This window comes from Dictyostelium purpureum (genome assembly GCF_000190715.1).
Source record: "Dictyostelium purpureum unplaced genomic scaffold DICPUscaffold_313, whole genome shotgun sequence".
NCBI classification, from domain to species: Eukaryota; Evosea; class Eumycetozoa; order Dictyosteliales; family Dictyosteliaceae; genus Dictyostelium; species Dictyostelium purpureum.
Genome location: NW_003519649.1, coordinates 18,958 through 38,014, shown reverse-complemented (window position 1 = coordinate 38,014; position 19,057 = coordinate 18,958). Strand labels below are relative to the sequence as shown.

Below are 19,057 nucleotides of genomic sequence, written 5' to 3'. Positions count from 1 at the left end.
TTAATTATTTTTAATTTTTTTTTAAATTTCTTTAAAATTTTTTAAACATTTTTTTATTTTTTTTTAATTACAATGAGCGCTTTTTTTAAATTTTGAATTTTATTAATAAAAATCTCAACCAAATACAAAAGGTCGAATTATTGTTTTTTTATTTTTGATTATCCATTTTTATCGTTTTTTATAAAATCTTCCGATGATCCAAAAAACGATAAACGATAACGATAATTTTTAATCACTAGTAAATATATAAATAAAACAAAGAATAACAAATATACAACTTATAAATGATAAAGTATATATATAAGTAAAAAAAAGTATAAAAAAAAACAACTAATATATAATGTGTAATAAAAATGTAGTTTCATTTAATTTTAGATATTAAAATTTTATTTATACATTATTTGTATTTCATCAATAAAGTTCGGTAACTTTCTCATCGTTCTATCAGTTTGGGAAAATGGTAGTTCCTATTTTATTTTTAGAATTTGTCTTGTTACTTATAACCGAAGAGGGTACCAAATCTCAAATGTAATGGTGCAGTGCTCAGAATAAATAGGTAGAACCCCATACTTTATTAAGATGGAAATAATAAATATTGAATTAATAGGTCATATTTAATATTTAAATAAGAACCCCTAAAATAAATCATATTACAAGATATTGGTTTATTTGTTAAAAATTAAATGAATTGCTTCAGTCCCATGCCCACCAAAACACTGTTAAATAAATAAAATTTAGCTTTTATATTTATTATATATTAAAAGTCATTATTTTTTATTTTTTAATTTACATTGTTTTTTATAAATTAAGATAATAAAACCACAAGTAAATTTTGATAAATGATCATTATAATTTATTTTATACATATTAATTTTCATTAATTTAAATTAAAAATAAATGTAAATATATTGCATCTAAAGATATCATCTATAAAAAATTAATTGTGAACAGTAAATATATTTATAGAAAACTTTAATCTTTTATCTTTTTTATTTTTAAAAAAATTAATTCACTAAGGTAAAAAATATATATAACAAGTATATTTTTTTCTAATTTAATATATACTTGTTAATTTATTTAAACCACTATTTTTTGTTTTTTTTTTAAAAAAAAATAGTTTTATAAAAAATTATTTTATAATATTATTTTTTTTTATTATAACCAGTTTTATTTTATTTTTTTTAATGTATTGTATTGTATTGTATTGTATTGTATTGTATTGTATTGTATTGTATTGTATTGTATTGTATTGTATTGTATTGTATTGTATTGTATTTTATTTTATTTTATTTTATTTTATTTTATTTTATTTTATTTTATTTTATTTTATTTTATTTTATTTTATTTTATTTTTTAAATTTTATTTATTCTTTTTTATTCTTTTTTATTTTTTTTAACTATATCAATAAATTTAACTACCCTTTGGTCCAACCATTCTTTGTAAGGTAAATTTGATAACCAATCTTTAGGTAAATTTGAATAACCAATTTTACAGCCCAATAAAGCACCACAAACATATCCGTTACTAATTAAAAAAAGAAGTTAGTTAATTATAAAAAAATAAAAATAAAAAATAAAAATTAATACATACCAATCAGAATCACCACCTTCTCTAATAACTAAATTTAAAGTATCCTTAAAAGAATAGTTTGATCTTAAACCCCAGAAACCAGCACCCAATGCTTTAAAAACATAACTTAAAGAGTCGGAGTAGGATAAATTTAAAGAATCTAAAGATGTATTGTATATAATTTCTTCAAACTCGACTCTTTCTTGAATTGAACCTGACAACATTGAGCATGCACCTTTAACAACTTCTTCAATTACATTATCTACCTCTTCATTTTTTCTGTCACTGGTTGAGCTGAGACTTAATATCTTTTTGGTTGCGGCATTATTTAATAGCATTGCGATACTGAGAGCTAAAACATTGCTTGAAATAATACATCTTTGGTCGTAATGGGTTACTTTACAAATAGCACTTGAGTTTGCAATAACATTCTGTAGTTTGTCATATGATATAGCACCTAAAATTGTTGAACGTGGTAAACATCCGTTAGTTGCCGATCTTCTACCAGATGTTACCCAGTTCTTTTCACTTACATACAATGGATTACTTGTAAATTGTGGTTGTAAAACAATTGATGTAAAACTTGAACCAATACCTGCACTATCACCCAATTCTGAAAATCCTCCTATAACCCATTTTTGTAATTTTTTTGCAAAATGTACTTCGTCTACTTTACCATTATTTTCAATAATAGATTCCATAACTAAAATCATTTGATCTGATTCGTCAGTCCTAAAATTTTAAAAAATAATAATAATTTTTTTTTTAGAATATTATATTTTTATTTATATAAATTATATTTATATTTACCAATCGCCTCTAACCCATCTACAAGAGTTAGATGTTCTAATATTTGAAGGAAATGGTATAGCACTAGTTCCATATATTTTTATTATTTGGTCTTTATTTAATAATTCGGTTGCTTTATAAAATAAATGAAAATTAATATAAATTTTTTTTTTTAAAGTTTTTTTATAAACCTATATTTACCTAAACCATAAGCATCACCCAAAACTGACCCATATATACAACCTAAAATTCTGTCATAAAAAGGATCTTCTAATAAATTTTTGTCAAGTCCTGCAATATTATATCTGTCCATTTTTGTTATAAAGTTTTTTTTTTTTTTTTTATATTAATAAAATTTAAGTATTTAAAAAAAAAACCACACAATTATAATTGAAAAAAATTATAATTATTTATATAAATTTATTTTAAGAATAATTATTTATAACAATAATAAGTTTGACTTTTTTTTATTTTTATTTTGTTATTTTAATAAAATTTTATTAATAAAAAAATAAAAAATGGATTATTTAAAAATAAAAAAAAAATAATTAATTTATTTATAAAATAAATAAAAAAATAATATTTTTTAAAATAAGTTGTAGTAGTGGAAGTTTAGATATTTTAATAAATAGAAAGTCCGGATATTAATTTATTATTTTTATTGGAGAAAGATGGTAAACAAGCTTTAGTATAGTATTTATTGATTTAAAAAATATAAAAATAATAATTTTAAAAACATCATCATTTCATATAGTTGTTTTTTTACCACTTTGTTGTTTTTCTTGTGATAAAGATTATCCATATTAATGCTTGAGATATTGTGAAATACTGTTTATAAAACAATTTATATATAAAAGTAAAATAATTTGGGTGTAAAAAATTTATTTTTCTTTTTTAAAATTTAGTGATATAGTTGGTGTTGTTTTGTATATTTATGTGTTATTAATAAAAATACGTGTGGTGGTGAATGATTATAATAAGTATTGTTTTTTTTTTTTTTTTTTGATTTAATTTTTGTGTACAAAAAGTTTAGTATTGCTAATAGATATTGATATGAACAGTATTAAAATTGAATTTAATAATAAAACTATCGGTTAAAATTTAATAAAAGTATTATTATTCAATTTATTTATTTTTTTAATATATAAATGGATATTTTTTTTTTGTTTTTTAAATTTTTTATTTATTTTTATTTTTTTTTTATTGATAAATGTGAATTTGATAGTGGTGATTATAATAGTGTGTGAGTGTGTACTTTGGTTTAGTTATAAATAAAAGTGCTGTGTAAAACAAGTTTTTTAATTGTGTATATATGTGTGGATTTGTGTGTTGGGGGTTATGTGTGTATAGATATTTTTTTATTTTTTTTTTGATATTTTTTTTTTTGATTTATTAAAATAACTGTGTATCTTTGTGAGTGTTAATCCGTAACCACAAAAATGGGGTTATTATTTTTGTTTATTAACCAAAAATACAATTATTAAAAAAAAAAATTAGATCATACCATATATAATTATTAAACATATCAAATTTAACAATTTTTTAATAAATGATAGATTTTTAAATACATGTGTTTGATTTTTTATATTATAACATAAATAAATGTAAGATTTTAACCAAATTTGGTTATTAAAAGAGATAGCATGTAAAATTATTTATGTATCATTTTATATAAAGATATTTATTTTAACAAATTCAAAGATCTTATACAATACAAAAAAAAAGAAAAAAAATATTTTCTCGTAGACCAATTTATAATAAAAAAATTCTTTTTTTATATTTAAAAAATAAATTAATAAAATTAATTAAAATTAAATTAAAACTATTTTTATTTTGTTTAAAAGATTTACTTTATAATGATGATATCGGTGTTTTATGAAAAATAATACAATTTTAATTTATTTTTTTATAATTAATATTTACACTTTAAGATTTATTTAAATAAAAATATTGTTATAATATATTCCATTTTGATATAAGTAATAATTTTATATTTCTAATCAATCAATAATTGATTTATTTTAAGTTTTTTAATAAGTTGAGATTTTCTCTTTTTTCTTTAAGTTTTTGTTTAATTGTATTTACAATATCTTCCTTATTTAATAGGTTGGTTAAATGTGGCCAATAGAATTGTTTATTGGATTCTTCTTCGTCGTCATCATCTTCTTCTTCTTCTTCTTCATAATCCTCTCCTTCATCCTCCCCATCGTCTTCATAATGGATTTCTTCTTCTTCTTGATCACTACTTTCATCTTCATTAATTTTTAAACCACCTATAGCCTCTCCCATTTCTTTTTCGTCATCGTCATCATTGAATGTGACAATATCATCATTGATAAGATTTTTTAAATCACGCGACATACCATGTGCGTCATAGATATTGATTTCTTGTAGCTTTTCTATTTGTTGTAATTGTTGAGATTGAAGATTTGGATACATTTTTGATGTATTTGAGGTTGGGGCTGTATATTCCATTGGTGTATGATAAATATTTCCAGTATGTGATATATTAACAACTTTTCTTAATCTGGTTTGTTGTGAGGCTGATGAAACAGGTGGAGCTGATGAAGTAAGTGGAGCGGGTGGAGCTGATGAAGTAAGTGGAACGGGTGGAGCTGATGAAGTAAGTGGGGCAGGTGGAGTATATGAAAGTAATGATAACCTTGGTTCATTATCTAAATCAAACTTAGGATACAATGATGTTGATTGTGAAGATGCAGAAAAAGTTGGTTGTGGAGCAGATAGAGAACTTTCTCTAGAAACAAATGATGATGATGATGGTGATATTGAGGTTCTAGGAGATTTAGTTTTAAACCAACTGAAAGGACTAGGTTTTTTCAATTCTTGTTTTTTAAATAATGATGATTGAACCTCCATATCCGTTGGTTGGACTATTTCGTGAACTGGTAGTGGTGGTAATGGAGTTATTGGAGCTGTATCTAAAAAGACCATTGATTCTACTGGTAATGGTGGTAATGGAGTTATTGGAATTGTTGGAGGTGGTGGTAATGGAGTTGTTGGAATTGCTGGAGGTGGTGGTGGTGGTGAAGCTTGTGGAGGTTTTGGTGGGATAGGTGGGGCAACAGTTTTTGGTGGAACAGGTGGGGCAACACTTACAGGTTTAGGTGAGGCAGTTGGAGCAGCACCTCCAGGTGGTGGAGCAGAAGAACTTCTTAAAGGAGCTGCATATGGTTTATTTATAGCACCAAGTGGTATATCACTGGAGCTGGGTATTGGCGGAGCAGGACGAGAGGGTAGTGAACTAAAAAGATTGATAGCTGGTGGTTGTGATTTTTCCTTTCTATATATATTTGGTGGAGCAACAGTTTTAACAATAACCGGTGGAGTTACTTTGACTGGTGCAATTTTTTTACTTAATGCTGGTTTTTTGATTGAACACTCTTTTTCTAATAATTGTTCATTTTTAAAATTAACTTCACTATCAGTTTCTTTTTTCATAACTCTTGAATCTTTTTCTAAAGATTTTTTAATATTTGAATGAATGATTGAATTTGTGGTTGAAACAGTTTCATGAATTTTTCTAACTTCATTTTTAAAGTTATTTACAGTGTCCATAACATCTTTTTTCTTTAAAACTTTTCTTTTACCTTTGGTACGTTTGTTTTCTTTTGATTTTTCCATCAAAGCTTCTTGAATAATTGATTGAAGATCTGCAGTGTATTGTGGGTCAGACATTTCTTCATTTGTTATACCAATTTCATCAAAGAGAGCTTGCCACTCTTTTGGAATATTTCCACTGCCACCAGAGGCAAAAGTATTTGATGTCATTTCCATGTGACCAGAGTTTTGATTTTGTGACTCGATTGCATTATGATTTACAATTGGAACTGAGCTATTTGATACTTTAGCAGGACCATTAATCCAACCAAACAATTTACTAATACCACTTTTTGTTAGATTGTCTTTTCTTTCACGAAGTGTGTGGATTAATTCTGAATCGATATTATGGATCTCTAAAATTTGTAAAGATTCGTTGATTAGTTTTAACTCTTCGTTCTTATCTTTTTTGATACGGTAATATTTTGAAAAACTGTATCTCATAAAAGCACGAGAATAACGATCTGGTAATTGATCAACAATTTTAATTGAAGATTTAAACAAAGGCACAGATTCTGATTGTTTATTTTTATTTGAATCCCAAGAGAGATAAAGTTGAGCTAAATGATTTTGAGATGTTGCAACCAATGCACTATTTTTACCCAATTTCTTTGTTCTAATTTGAATTGCATTACATAAAGATTTTTCCGATAGTACATAGTCTCTATTTTTAGCATAAACAATACCTAAATTATCTTCGGCAATAGCTACATCTGAATGATCTGGTCCTCTATGAGCAATAAAAATTTCTCTAACCTTTAAAAAGATTTCAATAGCCTTTCTAACTTCGTGGGTAGTAATGAACAAATGACCAATATTATTTAAAGTTTTAGCAGTTGTTAAAGAGTTACCAGTCTTTTCATTTTTGATTCTTAAAGCCTCTGAATAGTTTGCGATAGATTGTTGGAAATCATTTTTATTTTGATAAACCCAAGCTAAATTATCATAAGTATCAGCAATTTCTATATTATCAGTTGATAAAATTTTCTTTTTAACTTCTAAAACTTCTTTGAAAATTTCGGCAGCTTTATCAATCTTATTTCTCTTGATCAAAACCAAACCTAATTTCTCTTTAGTTGTTACAGTACCAAGATCCTCCGAACCAAATCTTTTAATATAGATATCTACAGCTTGAATTAAATGGCCCTGTGCTTCTTTTAAATATGAATTTGAAGTATAAAGATCTGATAAATTTACATGAACTTGAGCGACCTGGGTGTGTTCTTCACCCAATTTGTCAATTTTATACTTTAATTCTGTGAGGTAATATTTTTCTGCATCTGAAAATTGTTCAAAAGCTTTAAAAGTTGATAAAATCTTCATATGCTTGACTATAACAGTGATTTCGATAAAATCAGATAGTTGAAGTATGGGTATTGCAACATTGAAACCAGTGTTATTCGAAATTTGTTTCAATACTCCTAGATAATGTGGACTTACTACAATACCAGTTAGTTGGCTGAATTTCTTTAAAAATTTATAACGTAACTTTAGTTGGGTATTAAAAAGGGTGAAAAGACCATATGATTCGGTTATTAAAGATCTAACTAAAGAAGCTTGAGGCATATCTGGGAATGATGATGTGAATTTGGCAGATAAAGCATTAGCAATAAAATTGACCCAATAGAGATGACTATTTACAGATGGAACAACTGGTAAAATTAAATTTAAATGATTTAAAACAATTTGTAAATGCTCACGGTCTTCTTGTTCGTTTAATTTACGCATTTCTGAGAATACAACGAATCTTAATAATCTTGATAACATTTCAACTATAACTTTTCCCTTTAATACTTCGATTCTATTTAATACAATCTTCAAACTATTACCTGCTGCAACCAATTGATATAACACTAAACCATAGTATCTAAGATTGATTCCATTTGAATGTAATAATTCCTTTAAATTTAACCTCTTCAAAACTGTATTTTCTTTTAATAAAACGGTATCTACAAAGTTTGGTATAATTTTTGTAATTAAATAATTTGTTGCCTTTTCAATTTCACGATTATAAAACTCTAAATCTACAACTTGAAAATTTGAAAATGAATCTGAACACAATTGAGTTTCATATTTCTTTACAAATTCTTCTCTAAATAATTTATATAAAAATCCACCTGTGATACCAATTTGTGGTTTTTCTGGTGGTAATAATCTTGCAGAATCAACCTATTTAAATAAAATTTATAATATTAGAATATATTGCTGATACTATGAAAAAGAAAAACGAAAATGAAAAATGAAAAAAAAAACTGATAAAAAAATTTTAAAAATACTACTTACAATATAATAACGACCATCTGTACCATAATGACCTTCAATATCAATTGCTAATGGAATTTTTACTTGTTTTGGTGGCTTCTTTGATTCACTATTATTGCTTGAAATTAATGGTGGTGATTTTTGATTTTCTTTTGCATCGTGAGCTTTGAGATTTAATATTTCACCAATTTTAACCATCATTTTTGAAACGGTTTCATTATCATGAATTGTGGCGCCAGCATTTGAACTACCAAAAACTATGGTATTTGATGTGATTGGTAATTCTGAAATTACACTAAGACGGAAACCTCTATAATTCAATAAGCAAATCAATGGAACATGTAAATTTAAACCACACGACAACAACACACTAATACTTTTAAGTTCGTGGCCTGCACTTTTATTTGCAAAGTAGGATAAAGTATTATTACCTTCGTAAATTTTAAATGGATTTAATGCAAATTTTATAAACATTGAATCGATTTTATATTTTTCGCCACCTGCAAAACCACCAATTTGGTATGGTTTAATAGTTTTATCCTCTGGTGATAAATGAACTTCCCTAACCAATGTTTTAACATATTTAATTGCTTGATTAGCCAACAATTGGGACATGTTGCTAATATTTAAATTTCTTTCAAGTTCTTCCTCTGATGATTTAATTGGCTTATCCAAGATTTGTTGAAAACTTTCATTCCATGGTAGAACATCTTCTTGTGGTTGCTGTTGTTGCAGATGATTTAATGAAGCCGTTGAATTTGTTGAGTTTAATAGTCCCGATGATGTGGAGGATGTTGAATTTATTAAATTTGCTGTTGCTAAATTAGCAGAACCTGATGAATTTACTAATTGTATTGAAACATTGCTAGAAGATGAGGAACCTGAAGAATTTAAATGTGTGGAACCTGCTGAATTTAATAATGTTGGAGGAGATGAAGATGATGATGATGAATTTTGATGGTTATGGAATATATAATGATAGCTAGAGTCCATTAAATTATTGGATTTTGTATTTATAGGGTCTAAATATTGTTCGATATAGTTGGAAGAACCATTTGATGATCCAGAGTCTTGTAGTTTATTATTGTTGGCACTATTATTTAAATTTGGATAACCACCATAACTACTGCTATTTGTCATATTAATGATTGAATTCAATGATTGATCATTTGATACAGACAATGGTTGGATGTAGTTTGATGAGTATGATGATGAAGCTGAAGAACCTATTTTTAAAAAATGTATAAAAAAATATTAGTATAAAAACTCCAGAATCATATAAAATCTAAAATTTAAAATAATAATATATTATTTACCATCATTTTTCCACAATGATTCTTTCATGACATAAGCAGTTGTTGGTTGACCATATGATACAGAATTGGTGTTATAGATCGAGTTTTTGGCATTTCCATAAATACTGGCACCGTTTATACTGTAGCTACTATTACTATTGCTTGTGTAAACATTAAATGCATTTCCATTATTTTCACTAGTTACTGAATAAATTTTAGAGTATGAAGAGGAACAAGTTGTAGAAGGATCGATTATATATGAACAAACTGATTTATTCTCTTGATTTAAGTGATATGACTGAAACTCTGCAATATGGCTAATACATGAATAACTTTCTTTTTTTAAATAATACCATATATCTTCATTGTTGTAAATATTCGAACCAATATTACTATTTGTAGTATTACTATTAAAGCTTGAATTACTAATTTTAATATTGCCACTGTTATTATTGACAATAGTCTTTTTATATTGATAATTATTAGTTGATGTGGTTGATGTTGTATCGTCTATATAAATACTGGCATCACTATTATTATTATTATTTGTATTATTTTCGTCAATATAGGCAGAAGAAGAAGGTGTTATATAACTACTCATTTTTAATATATAATGAGTATGATATAAAAAAAAAAAAAAAAAAAAAAAATTATTTTATTATTTTATAATAAAATAATATTATAATAAAATATTTTTTTTTTTTTTTATGTCTTATTATTAATAACTATACTATTATTTATATAAATAATATATATAAAAAATATATAAAAAATATATATAGGTAATATAAACTATTAATATTTTTTTATAAAAAAATATTAAAATAAAAAATATATTTATCTTTAAAACAAAAAAAAAAAAAAAAAAAAAAAAAAATCATTTAAAAACCTAAAAAAAATTTTTAATTATTTTTTAATTTTTTTTTATTTATAATTAATTTTATTTATATTTTTTTTTTTTTATTCAATGAAGCAAAAAGCAACCTTTATATGTTTTTAATATAAACTCAAAATTTTAAATTATAATAATTTTAATTAAAATAAATTAACCAATTTAATATAACCTTTCACCATTATCGATTTAAATGAAGAAAGGAAAGCTAATAATAGTGGCAGATCTTATTTTGGAATTGTAAAAGTTTGAGACCCACAAGCTTATTTTGAAGGGAAAACTACAGTATTATCTAGAAGGGCCAAAAAAAAATTAAATAAAAAATGAATAAATAAAATGAAAAAATTAAATACAAAAATGGTTTAGAAATAAATAATATAAATTTTAAAAAAAAAATAAATTAAAACTTTTTTTTTATTTTTTTATTTTTTTTATTTCTTTTTCTATTTCATGAAATAAATCTAATTGTACAAAATTTATTATTTTTATTTTATTTTTTTAACTACCATTATTATTATTATTATTATTATTGTTTTTATTATTTTATTATTAATTTTTATTTATTATTTTTTATTTATTTAAATCAATTGAATTATCACTATATTCATTTTCATTGATTTGAGAATTTTGTTGTGGTGATAATTGTTGTGGTGATAATTGATCTCTTGGGGTAGAGTCTTTAGAGTCTACTTTGTGATGTTGTTTAGAAGATGTGGTTTTTTCAGTTGGTGGTGGATCATCAGCTTCTAATTGACCCAAAGCTTGAGTGAATTGATTTAACTCTTCACGACCTTTTTGGATTGAATAGCCACTTGAAATTAAAAGATAATGACGTTTAATAAATTGTTGAACAACAGGAATATCATTGATGTAGACTTCACTTAATGATACAGATGGATCCCATTCGGTGAGATCTGATTGTCTAACGACATCAAAGAATTGTAATAAAGTTGGTTTCCATCTTTCCATTGCTTCATTTAATTGTTGAGCACATGTTTGTGAGGTCATAAAGTTTTGATTACAACCAAAGTTAAAGAAAATACTTGAAAAGAAAGTTAATACCTCAGTGGCTTGATCTGATGGTATGACATGGAATAATGAATGGGTGTATGGTTTAGCAATAGCTGGTGCAAAAAATCTAGAAAATAAGAAACATCCAATTGGTGGTGATTTATTTGATGGTGATAATTTTGCTAAACCATTTTGAATTTCTATTGAGGCTTTCTTTAAAAATCTATAGATACAATGATAATCAAAAATTAGAATCATTAGAGTTATTATTATTATTATTTTTATTATTTTTATTTCATAAATAATAATACTTACGGTGGTAAATATTCACAAGAATCTTTAAATATGTTCATAATATATTCAAATTCTGAAATTAGGTTTTGAATACCTTGTTGAGTCGAGATACGATAGTTGTCATGATAGTTTATAATGTTTGTAATAGATTGGTCAAACAAGTATTTTAAGTATGGTGTGGTTGATTGGAGATTACTTAACTCTTCAATGAATTCACATGAAACAATATCGTTTGCTAACATTGAACCACTAATTGAAATATTTGGTAAATCGGCTTGGACCATAAAAGTTAACATTTCAGATAATTGACCACGTGCTTCAAAAATACGTACTAAATTTGAAATAAAGTGAATTGGTGGTGGTGGAGTTATAACAACATTTGTATTTGGTGGTGGTGGTGGTGGGAATAATTCGATCTTTCTGAATTCTGCCAATTGTTTCCATAAGAAAAATGGTGGTGATACTAATAACTATTAATATTAAAAATTGGGAAAAAACAATTAGAAAAAATAATTTTTATAAAATGAAATACAGCCGCTATATTTAATATTTACATCGATAATATTTTGATATTTTAAATTTTCTTCTTTTTGTAATTCTGCAATTCTTCTTTGATCTCTTTCAATAACTTCTTTTTGGAAGAAATCTTGTTCACTTAAACACCAGGTTCTTAAACTATCTATATAGGTCTTAATGCTAGCATATTCGGTATAAGCATTACCATTTGATAGTTGTAAAGATTCGAAATGTAATACCAATATATCAATAAACTCTGTATGCATTTTGTTTTGAGTATCAATTAAAAATTGTATATATTCATTTTTAACATTTTCATAGTTTGTCTTTAATTTTGATTTTTCTTTTTCGTACTATATAATAAATAAATTTTGGTGTCAATAAAATATTTTTTTTTTTTTTTTTTTTTTTAAAGGAAATTTACGTTATAGAGTTTTAAAATATCAATTTTTTTTTGAGTTTGTTGATTTTTGATTTTGGCAATAATATTTTCAAATTCTGTGTATGTTTTATCAAATTTCTTTCTATATTGTTTTTTTTCGTCAATATAACCAATTAATATTTGAATTGGTTTAATAATACCTTCAGAAATTGATGTACTCTAAATTAAATTATGATAATATATTAATATTTTGATTATTATTATTATTATTATTATTATTTTAAAATATAATTTTAAATTTGGTACCTACAAATTCACTTTCATAACCAGAGGTTTTTGTAATTGATGAAGTAAATTGTTCCAAAGCTTTAATGAAACCTAAATTTGAATCAGAGGTGCTTTGAGATTCGGCTGAACTTTGCAATTGTTGTTGTTGAGCATATACTTGTTGAGCAGAAGAAGAATGGGTAGTTGATTTTTCATAATCTTTAGAGAATGATTGTGACCATTTTACTTGAGTTTTAGCATAGGCATCACCACGTTCGTTTAAAACCTTTGCAGTTTTTATAATATCATTTAATAAGGCTTTAATATCTGCTAAATTCTTTTCATATGTTTTAATTTCCAATGGTTCGATAACTTTTTCGTTTGTGGCATCACCATATGGTGTGTGTAGTGAAGAGTCTGGACTGCTACCATTTATTCCTCCATTACTGTCAATCATTACGGAGCTTCTATCACCACCTAATGACAGGTTCATAGAACTGCTCTTTCTTAATAATGCTGTAAATTTTGACATATTTTTATTATTTTATTTTTAATTTATTATTTTGTAATTATTGTTGTACACGTAGTAATATCATAAAATTAAGTTATTACTATTATTTTATTACTATTATCTTATAAAAATAAAATTTAATATTTAAAAAAAAAAAAAAAAATTTTTAAATGATTTGTATAACAATTTTTTATTATTATTATTTTTTTTTTTTATTTTCTAAAATATGTGGGTGTGGGTGAAGGGTGTTTGTTGATATTGTTTTTTATGATTTTATTATTATAAACAAAATAAAAAAAAAAAAAAATAAAAAAACAATAATATTAAATTAATACAATGTTTAAAAAATTTGGATTAAAAGTACAATGTAATATGACAAAAATAAATGATATTATTACAAATAATAAAACAGTGTGTATTATTCGAAAAAAAAAAAACTAGAAAAAATTTTTTGAAAAAAAAAAAAATAAAAATAAAAAAAAAATAAAATTTAAAAAAATAATTTTATAAAATAATTATTTTAAAAAAAAAAAAAATTAAAAAAGATATTAAATTTTTTGGCTTTAACTTGATTTCTTTTAATTTGCATATATGGTTTTGTTTATTATATTTTATTTGAAATATAAAAATATAAAGATTTTTATATTTTTATAAATTCTAAATCTCAAAAAAAAAAAATCATAAAAAAATTCCAAATATCCCAAAAAAATTAAATTAATTTTTGTTGGTAATAGAAATGTTTAAGGGGCAACAGTAGTTATAATGTCACAATATTGCTATATTTACGAGCAAAAATAGAAAAAACGAAATAGTTTTGTTTAAATCAATTAAAGTAAAACATTTATATTTATTGAAAGTTTAGTCAAAATCAATTTTTGTATTTATAAAATCAAGAATAATAAATAAAATATAATAAAAAAAATTAAATTAAAGTTTATTTTTTTTAAATAATTTATAAATGAATATTTTTACTTTAAAACATCCTGGGTTTTTATATACTAAAAGTGCAAGAGATATAATGATTATAATAAATAAAACTACTGATCCAACGACAATACCTGCTATTTGGGTTTTACTGAGATTGGAGTTATTGTTACAGCTTGGTTTATATGAATCTACTAAAACGGAGAAATCTGGATCAACAACAACATTATTTGAAAACTGGCCAATATTTATTCCAATAAATGATTGTAGGTATTGATGATCTTGTTTAGTTTGATAAATATCCATTTCTTTTATATCGTCTGAGTTTAAAAGTGTGTTTGACAGTGTTTGAATAATTCCATCGTCAATAATACATTTTTTAATAAATCTTCCTTTTAAACTATAATTTCCAATCTGGAGTTTTAAGTAATCTGAATTTTCTATTTCTAAATTACCAAATTGTTGGCCCGAGCACGAAGAAGTATCAGATGATTCTACCATTGCTTTCATAACTAATTGTAATGAGTTTAATTTACTAGTGAATGGATATTTAGAAATCATTATTGTATATTTAATGGTAGATGGATTAATGGTGATGATTTCATTTGCAAAATTTAGGGTTGATTCGATATTATACCATTCTAATATTACTGTAATATTTGATACAACTTTATTTTCTTTTTGAATTGTCGAAAAATAGCTATATTTGGTTATATATTCATCCATTAATAATAACTTATATTCCCACTCTGTAAAATAATATAGATTTGTTTGATCTGAATAAATATCTAATTCTCTTATACCCACAACTGATATAATACTTGAAAATGTTATATTATCTTCTCCTTCAAATGTTATGTTTGTTAATGGATGTGTTTTATTAATATTTGGTGGTGTCACTGTAATGAGTTTCGACATACAATCTACTCCTGCCCATGGGAAAAAACATTTGCATCCAGTAGATAAACACTCACCACGTGATTGTCCTCCACACAAGGGCTGTCCTTTACATTTTTCATTTGTGGGTGTTTCGGTAACAGAATTTGAATAGTCGTAAATAGTGGGAGTTATTATAAATGGTATACCCTTTTGAGATAATTTTGATAATCTAATTTTAATAGGTTTGGTTGTAGCTTTGATAGATGAAAAATATGCAAGTGTTGGATACTGTTTATCAGCTGATATTGTTTTGAAAGTATTTTCACCATCATATTGTATTTCAAAACTTGATGCTAAATGTAAATTAAAACCATAAACCCAAATACCACCTGCACCAGAGCTTGATAAAATCGATGAACCGGAAATGATTCCAAAACTTTTTTTGTATGTGCAATGTAAAGTATTTCTTAAACTTATTTCAGAGAGCATTGATGGGGTGAAACCACGTGTAGTACCTGCTTTAGAATGGAGACCATAAACTGAAATCTGATATGAATCCGCCCCGTTATATGGTAACCAAATCTTCGATGAGAACTCGGTATGAGAAATATTTGAAGACAAAATGGTTGTTTGGAATGACTTTAAATAAAAATCAAGAGAGTTTAAATAAATACTTGGTAAAACAGTTTTTAAAAGACCATCTTGATGAAATGCTGTATAGTTGAACACTAAAAATTTTGATCCATCTATATAATCAAATTGAGCATTTTCCTCGAACTCCAATGAAATTAAATCTGGTATAATATTGTGGCCATTTTGAGTTGGTAGTGGGTCATTACATATGCTGGTAATAGGTGGATTGAAATTATCAAAAATTAAATAAAAAGGATTCTTGTTATTGATAGTTAAAATATTGAATTCTGTAAAATAACCTTGTGTATCTTCAAAATATGCATAAACAATTGAAAATGTTTGGGTGATACATGGAATGTCATATTCAAAATATACTGAATAAACCCCTCTATAAACGGTACCAATAAATAAATTTGATGAATCTATTGTTATATTTCTTTCAGTCATGTCATTTGAACCTTTGACTATAATATATCCATATTTAAATCCATTTGAGTTATCTTTTATCTCCAATGTATAACCGGTTTTTAATTTATCTTTACCTGCTATACTTGGAATAGTTTTAACATTGGTAACTACTGGCCCAAATAAATCAATATCTATAAAAAAATAGTTTGTATATATTCAATTAGCATAGTGTATTTTTGTTTTTAATAATTATAATTACTTTTGGACTCTTTAATTCGTAATTGGTATTCTATTGGCAAAGAAAAGCTAAAATAGTTAACATTATCTCTAGAATCCAGTGTAATAAAATAACTGACATTTCCTGTTTTAATATTCATAGGAATGTTAAACTCAAATTCAAATTGTTTTAAATTTTTATTATAATTTGAATAAACTGTATCTTTCTTTTCATTAGCCCTGTAATCTGAATAAATGAATGTAGCTTTAATATTTCTATCTATAGGAAAACTTTCATCCAATTTTAATAACAGTTTATTTGATATTCTTTTATTTGTAACCACCAAATCATTCAATAAAAAGTCTACTTTCTTTAATCCGGTGGTATAATTAAAACCTGAACAATAAGAAAATATATTAGAATTATTTTTATAAAGTGGGTTAATACTCTAAATTTTCATTTTACCTTGTGTGAAATCTAAACTATCTATACTAGGTATTCTTTTTATTTTTTCATTTTCTTTAATAAAAAACATTTTGCTAAGGGTGATTTGAAGGGTATTTGAATTTGGGTCGTTAAAAAAAATCCCATCCAATCTAGTTTTTGGTAAAATAATTTGGTATTCGGGCCTACTTGCAGTTGGATCAGATAATAACATTTTACTTTGGGGATAATTTGCATAAAACTTACCATTTGAATCACAAACCTGAATTCTTTCTATTTTTATTGATACATTAAAGGATAAAACCACCAGGTCATAGGGAATTAGTTCAAGATTAAACTCCGTTAAATAAAAACTTTCTATGGTAGTTTCATCTTAAAAAAAAAATTATTAATATATTTATTCTTAAATTATTTTTTTAATTTTATAATATTATTTTACAAACCATTGCCATCTATTGTTTGATCGAAATCAATACCACTAACTTTAATTCTAAAATATGATGGGTACTTTCTAATTTCAGGAGTTGAAATTTGAAAAGATATCAAAGAATCTGTAGTATTTATTTTTACTAAACCAAAAGGGAATCTTAATTTCTGGTCTTCAAATTGAATTTCGTATGGAAACTTTTTTAAACCTGAAAATATAGGTTCATAGAAACTATAAATTGGATCAGTTTGTTTTTTTAATTGAAAAATTGAAATATTTAAATCTTCAATAAATAAAAAAATAAATAAATTGAAAAATAATAATTAGTTAATGACATAATACTTACTTTTTTGATTATAGAGCCTAGAATAGTTTTGAAACTGTGAGTTTAAATAATATGATAATGTATAGTTTGTTTTAATTAAAGTATCCATGATAGATAATGGGGCTAAATATGTATAGTTACTATTATTATTTGATCCAATTAGAAATGGCTCATATAAATGGGGAGAGGATACAGATGAAGAAATAAAAAAATAATTATCCAAGTTTGTTAAGTTTGAAATCTCCAAGAATGCAGCATCATTTATCTCCTGTGGTGATCCATCTGGATAGTATTTAATAACAGGTGAACTATTTGAAGCTTTATTTAAAAAGAGGTGAATTAGAGTTTTAAAATTTTTTATTTACAGATAAATTTATATTTACATTTAAATGGGGATTTGACTGTAAAATTTGCTATATAATCACCAAAATAAAGATTAAATGGGACTTCATTGTTTGGAAAAAATGAATACTTATTTAAATTATATGAAACAAAAATAGTATTATCACCAAGGTAATTTTGTTGATACGATTTTATACTTAAACTTAAGACTAAACTTAAATACAAATTTTCAGTTGGTATGTGATCGATTTTTATTATATATCCAAAAGAATTATAATATATTGCACTATTTAGTACCCTTATAGTAGGTTTTCCAAAAGCTTGTTAAAAATAAAAATTAAAATTATGTTCGATTTAAATGCATATAATATATATAATAATAAAAGGTTTTTATTTATGAGAAATATACAAACATTGACAAATAAAATTAAAACTAAATGGTACTGAGGATACCTCTAAAGTAACTGTATTTGTACCTGCCAAAGCTACAAAAAGAGTTCCAATAACTTCATTTTTATCATCACTTTGGTAAGTTGGTAAAAAAGAACTGGAATTTGTTTTAAAATCCAAAACCCCTTTTAAATCACTTATATGCAACGGTATTGAAAATAAACAAGGAGTTGTTGACGAGGAAGATGGATACCCATAAAAAGTATCAGAATTATTACCATAATACAACTCTTGCACAGATTGCGAAAAAACAAAATAATTACTGATAGAAAAATAAATTAGAAAATTTATAATAAAATATAATTTGATAAACCAATTAACCATTTCTATATATTATAAATTAAAAATAAATAAACAAAATAAATATAATTAAAGAAATATTTTTTTTTTTTTAAAAAAAAATATTTTTAAAGATATTTTATTGATAGAAATATTTAATAAAAAAAGTAATAAAAATATCTATAAAAAAATTTTACATTAGAATGAACTGGTTGATCGGTTTTTCGGTTTTTTATGTAAATTTAAATTAGAGTTTTGATCAATTAATTATAAAAAAAAATTATACATAAATACTTTTAATAATATTAAAATCACTTGCTTA

General features: G+C 24.4%; 5 protein-coding genes across 5 annotated transcripts; all 5 read right to left on the bottom strand.

Annotated features, from left to right (window-relative positions):
* Positions 1-1,374: 1,374 nt before the first annotated feature.
* Positions 1,375-2,672, bottom strand: DICPUDRAFT_39887 (uncharacterized protein; the record flags this gene model as incomplete). Its single annotated transcript, XM_003291961.1, has 4 exons — positions 1,375-1,436; positions 1,605-2,302; positions 2,381-2,492; positions 2,561-2,672. 4 exons carry the CDS (start codon positions 2,670-2,672, stop codon positions 1,375-1,377), a joined length of 984 nt encoding a protein of 327 aa, XP_003292009.1.
* Positions 2,673-4,375: 1,703 nt separating this feature from the next.
* Positions 4,376-10,135, bottom strand: DICPUDRAFT_89640 (uncharacterized protein; the record flags this gene model as incomplete). The annotated part of the gene is made up of 5 exons (XM_003291960.1): positions 4,376-5,758; positions 5,795-8,146; positions 8,261-9,051; positions 9,121-9,465; positions 9,556-10,135. 5 exons carry the CDS (start codon positions 10,133-10,135, stop codon positions 4,376-4,378), a joined length of 5,451 nt encoding a protein of 1,816 aa, XP_003292008.1.
* An 861-nt stretch (positions 10,136-10,996) lies between these two features.
* DICPUDRAFT_156697 (uncharacterized protein) lies at positions 10,997-13,428 on the bottom strand (the record flags this gene model as incomplete). The annotated part of the gene is made up of 5 exons (XM_003291959.1): positions 10,997-11,660; positions 11,753-12,201; positions 12,286-12,600; positions 12,672-12,848; positions 12,940-13,428. The coding sequence occupies 5 exons, from the start codon at positions 13,426-13,428 to the stop codon at positions 10,997-10,999; spliced, it is 2,094 nt and encodes a 697-aa protein (XP_003292007.1).
* Positions 13,429-14,403: 975 nt separating this feature from the next.
* DICPUDRAFT_9980 (uncharacterized protein) lies at positions 14,404-15,150 on the bottom strand (the record flags this gene model as incomplete). Its single annotated transcript, XM_003291958.1, has 2 exons — positions 14,404-15,031; positions 15,068-15,150. Coding segments are annotated over 2 exons (711 nt in total), but the record flags the coding sequence as incomplete, so codon positions are not given.
* A 972-nt stretch (positions 15,151-16,122) lies between these two features.
* DICPUDRAFT_39877 (uncharacterized protein) lies at positions 16,123-16,688 on the bottom strand (the record flags this gene model as incomplete). The annotated part of the gene is made up of 2 exons (XM_003291957.1): positions 16,123-16,442; positions 16,511-16,688. Coding segments are annotated over 2 exons (498 nt in total), but the record flags the coding sequence as incomplete, so codon positions are not given.
* Between the last annotated feature and the right edge of the window lie 2,369 nt (positions 16,689-19,057).